This window comes from Pyrus communis, chromosome 5 (genome assembly GCF_041283825.1).
Source record: "Pyrus communis isolate YQ-2024b chromosome 5, ASM4128382v1, whole genome shotgun sequence".
Lineage (NCBI taxonomy): Eukaryota > Viridiplantae > Streptophyta > Magnoliopsida > Rosales > Rosaceae > Pyrus > Pyrus communis.
In genome coordinates, this window is record NC_142569.1 from 22322203 (window position 1) to 22334461 (window position 12259).

At 37.9% G+C, this 12259-nt stretch overlaps 2 protein-coding genes across 2 annotated transcripts; both read right to left on the minus strand.

Moving 5' to 3' along the window:
- Positions 1-412: 412 nt before the first annotated feature.
- On the minus strand, positions 413-3347 carry LOC137724423 (methyl jasmonate esterase 1-like). The gene is made up of 3 exons (XM_068463165.2): positions 2871-3347; positions 916-1047; positions 413-835 (listed from the first exon to the last, which is right to left on the minus strand). The coding sequence occupies exons 1-3, from the start codon at positions 3318-3320 to the stop codon at positions 551-553; spliced, it is 867 nt and encodes a 288-aa protein (XP_068319266.2). The 5' UTR covers positions 3321-3347; the 3' UTR covers positions 413-550.
- A 6858-nt stretch (positions 3348-10205) lies between these two features.
- On the minus strand, positions 10206-11673 carry LOC137726075 (protein LATERAL BRANCHING OXIDOREDUCTASE 1). The gene is made up of 3 exons (XM_068464938.2): positions 11104-11673; positions 10650-10977; positions 10206-10577 (listed from the first exon to the last, which is right to left on the minus strand). The coding sequence occupies exons 1-3, from the start codon at positions 11574-11576 to the stop codon at positions 10317-10319; spliced, it is 1062 nt and encodes a 353-aa protein (XP_068321039.2). The 5' UTR covers positions 11577-11673; the 3' UTR covers positions 10206-10316.
- Positions 11674-12259: the final 586 nt, after the last annotated feature.

Consider the following 12259-nt stretch of genomic DNA (forward strand, 5'->3'; position numbering starts at 1 on the left):
GCTTGCAAGTGTCTCACATGCAAGACCACCACTGTGATCCTTGCATCCCACAGACTTCGAATATGTAGAAATAAGGTTTGATTTGTGAACGTAAGTGGGAGAGTGAAAGCTCTCTTCTCTCAGTGCTGGAGAGAGAGTGAGTTTGAGAAAGAGAGAGTTTAGAGAGAGTGAATCAGAAATGAATGGGGAGAGGGCCAAGAGTGGGGTAATCCCACTTAAACCACATTTAGGTGAATTTACAAAATTGCCCCCCCCACTAAGTGTTAAAATTACAAGTAAGCCCTCGTGGTCTCGATTTGTAAATCGGTTTCGACATTAAGCTAACGTATCAAAAATTTAAGTTCTAAAACTTAAGAAAGTACAAGGATTGAACTTTCGAGTCGAGGCTCAATAAATTATTTAAGACACCGACTTAGGGGTAAAATAGTCATTTCACACGTTTAGAGAATAAAATACAATGTTTCCAGGTACAAGTTGTAACACCTTCAAAAGTTGGGTAGTTATTCATACTTAATAATAATCTTTACAATAATTATTAATTACTAAGCTATTAGGTATACTTTTTAATAATTCTTTGGAGATGCAGCCAAAGCTCCAATGGCTTCGATATCATGACCATGTGATCAGATCCTGCGATTTCCACCACACTCTTCGGCCGGTTTTTCTTGATCATCCACCGTTGAAAGTCCTTCTTTCCGACTAAATCTCCGTCCGATATTACGTAAACCCGATTGACCGACCCGTATTTCTCATTGGTTAGCTTGATTTCCTTGGACAAGTCCTCTTCACTGAACAAACGTACTGGTCTCATTAGCATGCTACCTAAAGCTACATCCTGCAACAAATTATAGTACAATAGATTAATGATCAGATCTTGTAGGTTGACGAAGGTCGAACTGTTAAAATTTCACTCACCTCAGTTGGGCTAAGTTGGTAGACTCTTGATGCCAAAAACACCGGGCCGAATATGAGAGTGGTTGGAGGATTGCTTGGGCCTTGGTCGTATGTGTATCGGCTGTCTAATAGAGAATCTCGTCTCCGGAAGAACTTTATAATTCCAACATATAAGAAAAAAGAAAAGGACAATGAATTTCCCTCTTAGGTTTAAAATACAAAATATCTTATTATTCTTATTTCAAATGTTTGTCACTTAGTATTACAGTCTAATAATATTTAATTTTTACCTGTAAGTAAGAGATCTAAGTTTGATTCTTACTAAAAACGAATTCGTACCAAATTATTATAACTACCATATTGTAGTCCACTCTCTCATCTCCTAGTATATATAATATTGAATGTATTTAAAAAAATATGAAGATGTATTTTGTAGATATTTAATGACCAATATGTTTAATTATTTCCATATCAGTTTGGAGATATTTTCTTTTGGTCAACGATTTTGAGTCTTCTAATAAATAATTATATATATATATATATATATATATTTAATATGGGCATTACTCTCTATATCATGTTGAAGAATAAATTAATGGGTTCATGTCATATTATGTATATATTAAGAATCGATGGATAAATTAATGAGTGGGTCTCACATCATTTTTGGGATGACATTGTTTTTCCCATGCCCATTCATTGTTTCTCTAACTCCAAGTAAGTAAACATTCATTAGTAATACATTTATTATTATGTTTTAAAATAATGATATATTTTAATAAGGAGTATGAGATTTGGACTAAGTCACACAATGATTCTGCCATAATAATTTAGTTTGAACTCATTACCTACGAGATTTGAACTTTAAACATACTGATGAATATCATTTGACCCTATTAAAAATTAAGTGGCAACAGTCTATTTATTAGAAGCATATAAAACATCTAAAAAACCAAATGCTTCTACAAGATATTAAAAGTTTAAAAAATTCATTATAACTCAAATGATAAATAAGAATCCACTTGAAAGAACTTCATGAGAAAACACCTATTAGGTCGTTCTCCACGAAGTCCTTACCTAATTAGAGCTCATTTGGAAAAGTTTTGTTTATAAAGAGTGTTCAAAGAGTTTTGTGGGTTCTGAGACCTATTCTAACCCTTGAAGTAAAATTCAAATTTAAGGTTCTAAACCTACTCAAATTTGCTCTAACCCTTGGGCCAAATATAATTTTTAACCCAAAACTCACTTTTGGGGCAAATTTAGGCCATAACTCCCCTGGGTTTGTCGGTAGACCCACCATATATGTGTTTTTTCAGTTTTATATTTATAAATTCATTGAATTCAACCGCTAAGATCTAATATGATCAAATACAAGGGTAAAAAAAAAAAGATCTAATGGTCTAAATTTAAATTCAACGACTAAAATAATTAAAAATAAATAAAAATCTTTCATGTGTTGTAGATTATTTCATAGTATTCCACAAGTTTCATGGTGTCGGTTTAGTGATTTTTCAATATTTATTGAAATCTAAATATTTTTAGGTTAAAATGTCTATAAAATTAAATTATGATAGTCTACATAATTTTCTGTAATGTTATTTTAAGCAAAAAAGTAGCCTAAATTTATTATTTAAAAATCTTGGGACTAAAAATTTAACCCAGAAGGGTTGGAGCAGAAAAACTATTTCTAATTTTATGTTTTAACCTAAGAGTTGGATATGGTATGATAAAGCTGGTTCTCTATTATGCCAAAGCATTACAGAAAACAATAATGTTATGGGGTGTGCTATCCATACACCCCTTTTTACTTCATGCACACCCTCTTAATTTGCGGCCGTCAGATCGACTGAACTAAAGAAGATCAAATGGTAGAAATTAACAAAGATGAGTGAGAAGTAAAAAAAGGTGTGTGGATAACACACTCCTAGTGTTATATGATGGGGCTTTTTGCAATATAAAAAAGTGCAACTAGATACCTCTTTATTAAGGCTGGAAATGTTGAAGGCCGGGCCTGGCATCGAGGCAGTGACAAAAATGGCCACGGATATCTTATTTGGAAATCTTTCCATGGCTTGAGAAATGGCCAACCCACCAAGACTATGACCAACAAGGATCACCTTTCCATCAACAGCTTCCATGAAATCCTTCAAGGGCTTTAAGTAGTCGGAAATCGATCGTAGATCCTTTGCCTGTCGTGGGTCGACTCCGGAAGCAGCTAGGTCTAGGGCAGTGACGTTGTGACCGGATGATCTGATTAGGGTTACAAGCTTGTACCAAGACCAAGCACCAAAGCATGACCCATGAACTAACACAAAGTGCTGCTTGCTAGGGTTTGTAGGTGCCGACTCGATTTCATTTGCTACACAGAGAAGAACGATGAGAAGAGTAGAGATTGATGGAATCAAATTTCGCTTTCTTTGATCCATATCTGTTTGTGTTTCTGGTGGTTTGGTCACCACCAAATTGATTGGAAAACAGATTCATTGTTTTATGTATTTATACTATTGAGTTCAAGTAAAGAGAGTTTAGGTTGGACCAAAAACTTCTGTTGAATTTGACTGATAAATTTAAAATTGCATCTCCGGAGACTTAGAAGTTACTACTTGAATAAACAAGCATTGGGTCTTTTACTATTAATGTTGCTGATGCTAAATACTTGAATAAACAAGCAAACTTTCAATGTCATATCTTGTAGGATCGTCAAATAATTGATCCGCACTCATGTGTAGTATTTTTATATTCATTCGTGCTTGGACTAACCAACCAGCCTTTGACATGTAAAGCCTTCTGTCCCTTTCTAGTTGGCCAAATACTAACCAACTAACCACCTGCAAAATTGTCTAGTACTGATTGCGTTTTAACTAGTAAGTGAAGTCCACCTTGATTATAAATGTAGAAATGTGGTATAGGTTTACAGTATGTGATTTATGACACAATCATAGCATCATATCACAAATTTATACTCTGTAATGTAAAAATTTGAACCGTCTAACCAACAAGTCCATGTAAACCACAAAGATGATTGACTTGGTTTGAGAAAAGTTCCGACCTTTGGACTGCCCAAGTGGTGAGAGTGGGTTGGAAAATAGGTTAGGAACTTGGGATTCGGATTTTGAATTCCTTTCCGTATTAACAGTTTAACATAGAACTAACCAGTGACTCTTTTGATTGAGTAATATAGATGCTTGCTTCTATCCCATACATTGATATACTTTATAGCCAAAATGGTCTCTAAGATTTGCATAATAGATCACTTTGGTCCTTGAGATTGAAAATCAATAGAAATGGTCCCTGAGATTGTCCACCATCCATTATTTTGGTCATTCCATTAAAAACTCTGTTAAGTATCTCGGAGCTCTTGGCCAGAAGTTAGGGAAATTTTAAAGTTTCGTAACTCAATCGTTTTTAACCAAATTCGACCCATAATATATCAAAATGAAGATAGGAAAGTGTAGAACAAAATTATATCATTTGGAAGCCCAAGGGTTGCAGGAGATGGGCGGTAAAAAGCCTGAAAGATGACTGGTCCGCGGAAAACTGGAAAACTCACCGGAAACTGGGTAAACTTTAAACGTTCATAACTTCTTCAATACTCAACGAAATTGAGTGATTCAAAAACGAGAATCATACTTCTCAATGAGACGAAGCTAATGGTACCTTTAATGATGGCTAAATCACCGTATTTTGGCCTAAGAACTTCTCGAAAGTGGCTGTCTTGGTCAAGAGTTAGCCACTTTCGATCCATTTTCCGACCAAACCACGGATATTTAGCCATCTAGAAAGGTACCATTCTCTTTGTCTCATTGAGAATTATGAGTTATTTTTTTGAATCACTCGATTTCGTTGAGTATTGAAGAAGTTATGAACATTTAAAGTTTACCCAGTTTCCGGCGAGTTTTCCAGTTTTCCAGTCAATTTTCAGGCTATTTTCCGGCCATCTCCGACAAACATTGGCCTTCTAAATAGGTATAATCTTGTTCTACACTTTCCTATCTTCATTTTGATAAATTATGGGTAGAATTTGGTTAGGAAACGATTGAGTTACGAAGCTTTGAAAATTGCCCAAACTTTTGGCCAAGAGCTCCGAGACACTTAACGGAGTTTTTAACGGAATGACGAAAATAATGGATGGTGGACAATCTCATGGACCATTTCTATTGATTTTCAATCTCAAGGACCGAAGTGATGTGTTATGTAAATTTGAGAGACTATTTTGGCTAAAAAAACCTTTACTAAAAGGTTTCTATGGAAATATGCTTTTAGTTTTTGAAGCGAAGCTACGCATATATTGCTCATCTGATGCATCAACCATTCCATGTTTCACAAGTTCCTTACTGGTTACTTCTCAACAACAAATTATTTCGTATAACACGCATTGTTTTGTATCTGCAATTAGCTGAAATAATACTATAACCAATCGGTGCTTTTCTGATACCCTGAAATGACAAAGCTGCATGTCTTCAGCACTGTTTTTCTTGAAATTAGTCAGCTTTCGATGACTCAAAAACTTTCCCCAGTTGTATGGCTTGTATTTCGCTTGATTTTGTTTGTCTGCAAGCTCCTCCAAAGGCTTGACTAAGGTGTAGTGTGCTGGGTTGACGAAGAATGGAATGGAATGGAAAACCTTTCCTTCTTCGAATTCACCACTACTCTGTGTTCCAAACTCTCATATCTGTCATTGCTTCAAATGGTTTTAAATTCTTGTGCATGTCCTTTGGTCCTTTTGTTGGAAGTCGAAAGCAAGTTTGGCCACTAGCAAATTTCTAAATAATCTGCATATAAGATCCCCGCGTACTGCCTACCAAAATCAAAATGCGAAGTCAAGCATCCTGCACATAAGTACTTAGTATTAAGTTTGGAGAAAGGATGACAAGCTCATATTCATATATATTTTACATCAAATTCACTTGTCTTTTCTTGGTTAGTTCCTTATATTTTTGAGCTATTTACTTTGTTTTTGTGTTTTGTAGGAAGTGTCAAGCAAAGAAGAGAAAAATAGCACAAATGAGAGTTTAAATAACAAATTCGTCAAAACTGCATGTGCAGATCAGCTGATTTTGGAAGCGAGTTGCGAATAGCTCAGACGGAATTAGAGAATGAGTCTTATATGCTTGGAAAGCTACAGATGTCTGTTTTCTAGAGCATAAGAAAATGATGCATCAAGGATTTGGTTTAAAGGAATGTTGGGGGAGGAAATAAAGGGGAGTTTTACAGAAATAATTTTTTAGAAAAAAAAAAAAAGAAAAAAAAGAAAGAAGAAGGCTGCAAGTTGAAGCAGCAAGGAAGAAAAAGAGAAAACAAAAGGGCAATTGCATTGGGAGCTGACGGGAAGCAATAGAGGAAGGAGGAAATCTTGGCATTCTCTTCTTTAAGTTCTATCTTCTCAAATCCATGTCTTACTTTTGGTTTAATTTGAGAATAATGTGTAACTAAATTTTTAGTAGTTAGGGGATGTTTTGAAGCCCCGAATATGATTGCAAGTTTGTTATGATATTTTGTTTCAATTTCTTTTATGAAAAGATGAAAATTAGTTCACTGCTTACGTCAGTGATGAATTACGTCAGTGATTGCAAGTTTGTTATGAATTCTTTATGTGTTCTCTATGGATGCATACGTAGTAAGCATATCTAGGATTCTAATGCTATGAATGTGTGTCTGCCCTTGTCGAATGAGGATCTACTTATGTTCTAGAGTAGTACTTGTTAATTGCGATTAACATGTGAACCAATTTCTAGGATAAGTAAGACAACACCAGTACTTACGATGCCTTGTGATGACTCAAACTCTTTTCATTCTTAATGATTTCTACTTATTAAATCTATGAACACGCCATTCTAGATTGCATATGCTAGGGACTAAGTTAAGTTGAAAACGCCATTCTCTTAACATACTATGTAAGAAAAGTAATAGGTTATGTTCTAACATTGAACCCACCTGAGCATCTTCATTTGGAAATAAAAGGAATTTGAATGAAACATAACATGTTTGCATGATTATTTGGTGGTGGATAGCACTTCGCCCAACTCGTTTTTTTAATTTGTGAAATAGAATCAGTTTTTATAATTTAAAGTCCGTTTCTGTACTGTCTTTGTTTGATTTAATTTAAATAGCAAATCAACTCTAAAAATCCCAAATATTTGTGTGAGTGTACCTCTGTGTGTCTAGTATCTGCACATAACATTTCATTGAAATTAGATAATTGTAAGTCGGTCTAATAATTATTTTTCGGTGGCTGGTCAGTAGGGACAGCAACCCAGTTTTTGTGATACTCTAAGTCGTTAGATAAAAGAATCTTCTGCGAGAAAGTGACACACCCCGATCGAGATCAGGGCGTGCTGGCCGTCACGTGAGAGTGACGTAACCATGTGCACAGCGCGGAAGCTAATAAAATAATGATGGAAATAGTGATACGAATAAATAAAAACTAATCTTACATCAAGTAATAACAAATGCAAGTGTAAGTGTGACGCTAAGTTCAGAGCATAAAGCCTAAAGCAGTCCAAAAGAAAAAGACGCAACAACAGTACACCCGAAGGTGGCCCTACGCTGGTGATCGTCTGTCAGAAATGTCGGGAAAGTCCTCTGGGAAACCACCAAACCTGCTAGTCAACTAGAACCTGGAGGGGCGCAAAACAAAAGCGTGAGTGGGCAAAAACAAAGCTTTTCGAAAACCATTTAATAAATAGTTCTAACCCCTCGCCATAAAACCTGTATACTTCCCAGAAAAATAGATATATATATATATATATATATACCAATCATGCTCCAGAATATGCCATGCCAAAACCTCAAAATGAAATGCAAGTGCTCAGGTAAAAATCATATCAATAACATATAGTCTGTCAGCCGGAGTCACCTAATGTGACCTGTACGGCTGAATCTAGAGCTCAAATCTCAATCTCACTAACTGAACCTGCACACGAGTCGGAACCACCTAAAGTGGTCTGTACGACAGGCCTGGGTGTAACATATATATATACGCTTAAGTGCTACGATCACGTGAAGGCTGGGCGAATAATCGCTGGTCAACTACGAGTCGGAACCACCTAAAGTGGTCTGCACGACAGGACTGTGCACCTAACTTGGATCCAAGCTGAGCGTGTGGTGCGGGAGGTGAACATCACGTGAAGGACTGTGCCCTACTCTGGGCAGGAGCACTAACACCGGGGGTGCAGGTTATGAGCTCTCTATGCATCTAAAATCACTACTGAACGTAAACATGAATAACACTTACCTGGCACTTACCTGTGCGTCCGCAACACCAAATATGCATATATATAAACAATTAATAATGCAACTAATCATGCATAACAACCGGCAATATAAATATGGCATATAACGAATAAACGTCTTGAAATCACTGTCTGGGAAAAATATAAGTATATAGGTATATACGGAAAACCAAAAGCCCACTCACTGGTATATGGAAGGGTCGTAGCCCCCCTGCCTCGAGTGACCATGCTCCTCCTCGGGATAGGTATCACCTATATGCGAAACAACTACAAAAACGTTAATTTTAAAGCACATAACCAACCTTTAGAAATAACTTCTCATACAATGCTCAAATGGGGTGTATGAATACACCAATGTGATCTACTCAACCTCAGGATCATCCCCATATTTTTAAAATAAATTTTCACCGTCGCACGCGCCTCCACGCGCCGGCCAAGGCACGGCCACACGCGCAGACACGTGCCTGGCACGCTGACAGCGTCAGTTGACGCCGTCAGGAATATTCCGTTATCCCTAACAGATTCCATCAACGGCATTAGGAATATTCCGTCAGATTTGACGGAATATTCCATCGTCTTCTCCGGCGAGCCTCCGGTGCCGTCGCCGGCGCCGGAAAATCGGGAAAAATTCAAACCTTTGTAACTTCTTCGTTTTTCACCCAAATTTCACAAAATTGGTACCAAAATGAAGCTTACAACGAGAGGAACACAATCATACCACTTTCAAGTGCTAAAATCCACGAAATCTCACCTGAAAAATCACCCCAACTCCGGCCAACCTCGAAACTCGTGATCCCAACGTCCAAAACCTTCAAACGAACCACCCCGAGCCTCCTAGGAACCTCACCAAGCTTCCTACAAGCTTGAAATTCCCAAAAACATGAGAAATTACGTGTGCATGAACAGTACCAAAATCAGGCATCGTGAGTTCGACGTGAAAACGAAGGTATTCTCACCTGAAATAGGTATGGTTAGACTCCTACGAGCCTCACGAGCATGAATATGTGCTTGGTTTCTTCGATCTGTGGAGGTTTGATGAGTTTGTGTGTGTCCGTACGTTTCAAGGAAAATGGGAAAGGAATGGGGCTCGGGACAGGGTGCAGGAATAGGGAGAAAAGGGTGTGGAGTGTGGGAGAATGTGTGTGGCCCAAAACATACCAACAAAACTCAAAAACATAACACAAAACGTAAAGAAATCGAACTAGGGGCAAAATCGTCTTTTCACGCATACGTTTTTAAAATTCTCGGGACGGGCTGTCACAGAAAGACCCTTATTTTCATATGCTACAATTAACAAATCTTAGTGTTAATAAGGAAAATCAATAGGATAATTGTGTGGTACTTTGTGGTGTGCTTTTAATCCTATCAGCGGAACCTGAAAAATGTCACCCACACTGACGATATTGGCATTTGTGGTTGGTTTAACCGGTATCCACCACTCTCCATCTGCTTTTCTCTTCACCTCCAGTCCTCCAGCATCATCCTAAGTCAGCACGGTTAGTGGGTGCACTACCATCTTTGCATGCATTGGGTCAGAAATGTTGTCCGGGGTGTTTATGGGAGATAAGTCAATCAATGGCAGGGTTTTGGCCTGTGCTCAGGATCTTGGATGAAAGCTGGACAACCTCTCCCATGGTAGGTGATTTTGATTTGGATGGAAAGCAACTCAATGGTTTTCTTTTGTGCCAGAATGCTACTAGAAGAATGGCAGGTTTTATCATTGAAGTTTTATCTTGAATCTGGACAGATTTTTGTCTATTGTTAATTTGGAAGATTGTGACAGTTCGTGCCGGCATCGGAGAAATTTTGTGATGATAACACCGACATATGGTGTTACTATTGTTCTTGTTGTCTTTTTCTTTACAGGATGCCGTCGCAAACATCGAAGGAAATAAAAAATTCAATTAAGGTTGAGATAGATTAGATGGCATTTGTGGCAGGATGCTAACTTTCAACATACAATATTGCAGAATTTTGGACTTAATCAAGAGCTCTTGTTGTGTTCTTTTCTAAGTTGATTTGATTCTTTTTGGACAGAGCTTATAAAGGAGGTAAATGATATATTTTTTAGCTTCGTAGTTAAATTTCAACACAGGAGGTATTATTCTCTGGATGGATATATTTACAGCATGGCATGTGCAGGAAGCTAAAATGACATTCTCATCGCTCAGAAGGCTCCTTGGAATCAAATTATTCCGATATTCTGAAATGAGAAATCTGGATGTTTTCGGTGTTAAGCTTCTTGAAGTTACTGAGCTTTCTGTGAGTAATAAACTTTCCCCAGCTGTAGGGCTTGTACTTAGCAGGGTTTTGTTCATTGATCAGCTCCTCCAATGGCTTGACTTGTGTGTAGTGAGCTGGGTTGAGGAAGTAGGGAATGGAAAACCTTTCCTTCTCCGAGTTCACCATCACCCTGTGCTCCACGCTCTCGTATCTCTCGTTGCTCCAAACCTGCATAAACATATCCATTTGTTATGCGAATGAAGCTGAATGCGAAGACTTACCAAGTTCAAAGATTGGTACCTGAATAACGTCACCGACATTGATGATAAAGGCATTTGGGGTAGGTTTAACCCGTATCCACTCTCCGTCTGTTTTTCTCTTCACTTCCAGTCCTCCAACATCATCCTGAGCCAGCACTGTCAAAGCACCGCCATCCTTGTGCCGGCCAACGCCAAGAGCTAACTGAGGTGAAGGGCAAGGCGGATAGTGGTTGAGTCTGATAAAACTGGTTTGGTCTTTGAAGTAGCTGTTGAACCTGTCTTTCGGCAAGCCTAGGCCCAAGGCAATTAATCCCATCAACTTCAGAGCTAGATTTTCGACTTCTCGAGCATATTCTTCACAAGCATTCCTGGTCAAGGAAGTCGGTCTAACTCTTAGATTCATACAATTTCGATTACAAGTACATGTTTATATAATTACCAATTGCTAATTAAAGTGTATGTATTCAGTATTTTCTTAGTGATCATTGAATTACCTTAGTTCAGGAGGATACTCCGGCCATTGGTTATACCACTCCGTCTCTTCCTTGTCCTCCGGATCAGGCGAAGCCGGGACTAACGTAGGCTCTTCCACAGTGAAATCAAACACCTCCTTCCAGTCCCTGACATTCTTGGTATGCTCGCTATCATAATAACCCGACACATTCCTTTCATCCCTTCTAATCTTCCTCTTCTCCTCCAAAGGCAGCGCAAAGAACTTCCGAGCAGCAGCTTCGATCCTTTGGCGCTTCTCCAACAGAACCCCGTGGTTGATCACTTGGAAGAAACCCCAGTCCTTGCATGCATTGCCTATTTCTGCAACAAGCCCTTCAAAGGCTTTGGGGTTGGAATCGGAGTGTGGAGAGTTTATCAGAGAGAGGTCGATCAAGGGTATGCCTTCGACTTCGGTGGTGGAGAGTTTTGGCCTGTGCTCGGGGTCTTGGATGAAAGCTGGATCAACCTCTCCCATGGCTGCTGATTGTGATTTTAGAAGGTTGCAAGTGGATAGGGTTTTGTAATGGTTCTATGGTGGGGAGTTGTTGAAGTTTCACATTCTGAATCTGGACGGGTTTTCGTTAATTAGTAGGCGGAGATTTAAGGTTTCTCGGTTTCTTTTGGAAGGTTGCGTGAGTCATCATTTTCTTTACTATGATGTCATTGCAAACGTAGAGCCACATAACTGGAAGAGAGTGATCAGTGTGTTCAAATCCAATTTCCTAACCATGTATTAGGATAGTTTAGAATATTATTTTATATCTTAAAAAAAGAAATAATACTATGTTAAGAATGAATTTTACATTTATGAAATGAATGATTTTGCATGTGTTTATAAGCAATTGAGCTACTTCCCATATTATCATTGATTTTATGATCAAACCTCAACTTCTTCATGGTATAAGAACAAGTTGTCTCACGTGTCAAGTCCAATGGTTATACGAGCTCCATGTCATCTGAGTTGTGTTATTCATATGTTAGGCTTAAAAATCGTCACACGTGAAGGTGACGTATTAAGAATGAATCTCATATTGATGAGATGATAGACCTTACATGTGTTTTTAAGTAAATGAATCACTCCTCATATTACCAATTGATTTTACGATAAAATCTCAACTTTTTCGTACTAAAAGACTTTTAATTAACCAAGAGGTTGTC

Coding starts and splice junctions, on each gene's coding strand:
- LOC137726075 (XM_068464938.2), bottom strand. CDS start 11,576: ATGGGAGAGGTTGATCCAGCTTTCATCCAAGACCCCGAGCACAGGCCA. Junction 10,978..11,103: donor GAGTATCCTCCTGAACTAAG/GTAATTCAATGA, acceptor TTCCTTGACCAG/GAATGCTTGTGAAGAATATG. Junction 10,578..10,649: donor ATGTCGGTGACGTTATTCAG/GTACCAATCTTT, acceptor ATGTTTATGCAG/GTTTGGAGCAACGAGAGATA.
- LOC137724423 (XM_068463165.2), bottom strand. CDS start 3,320: ATGGATCAAAGAAAGCGAAATTTGATTCCATCAATCTCTACTCTTCTC. Junction 1,048..2,870: donor TTTCCAGCCTTAATAAAGAG/GTATCTAGTTGC, acceptor GGAATTATAAAG/TTCTTCCGGAGACGAGATTC. Junction 836..915: donor ACCAACTTAGCCCAACTGAG/GTGAGTGAAATT, acceptor AATTTGTTGCAG/GATGTAGCTTTAGGTAGCAT.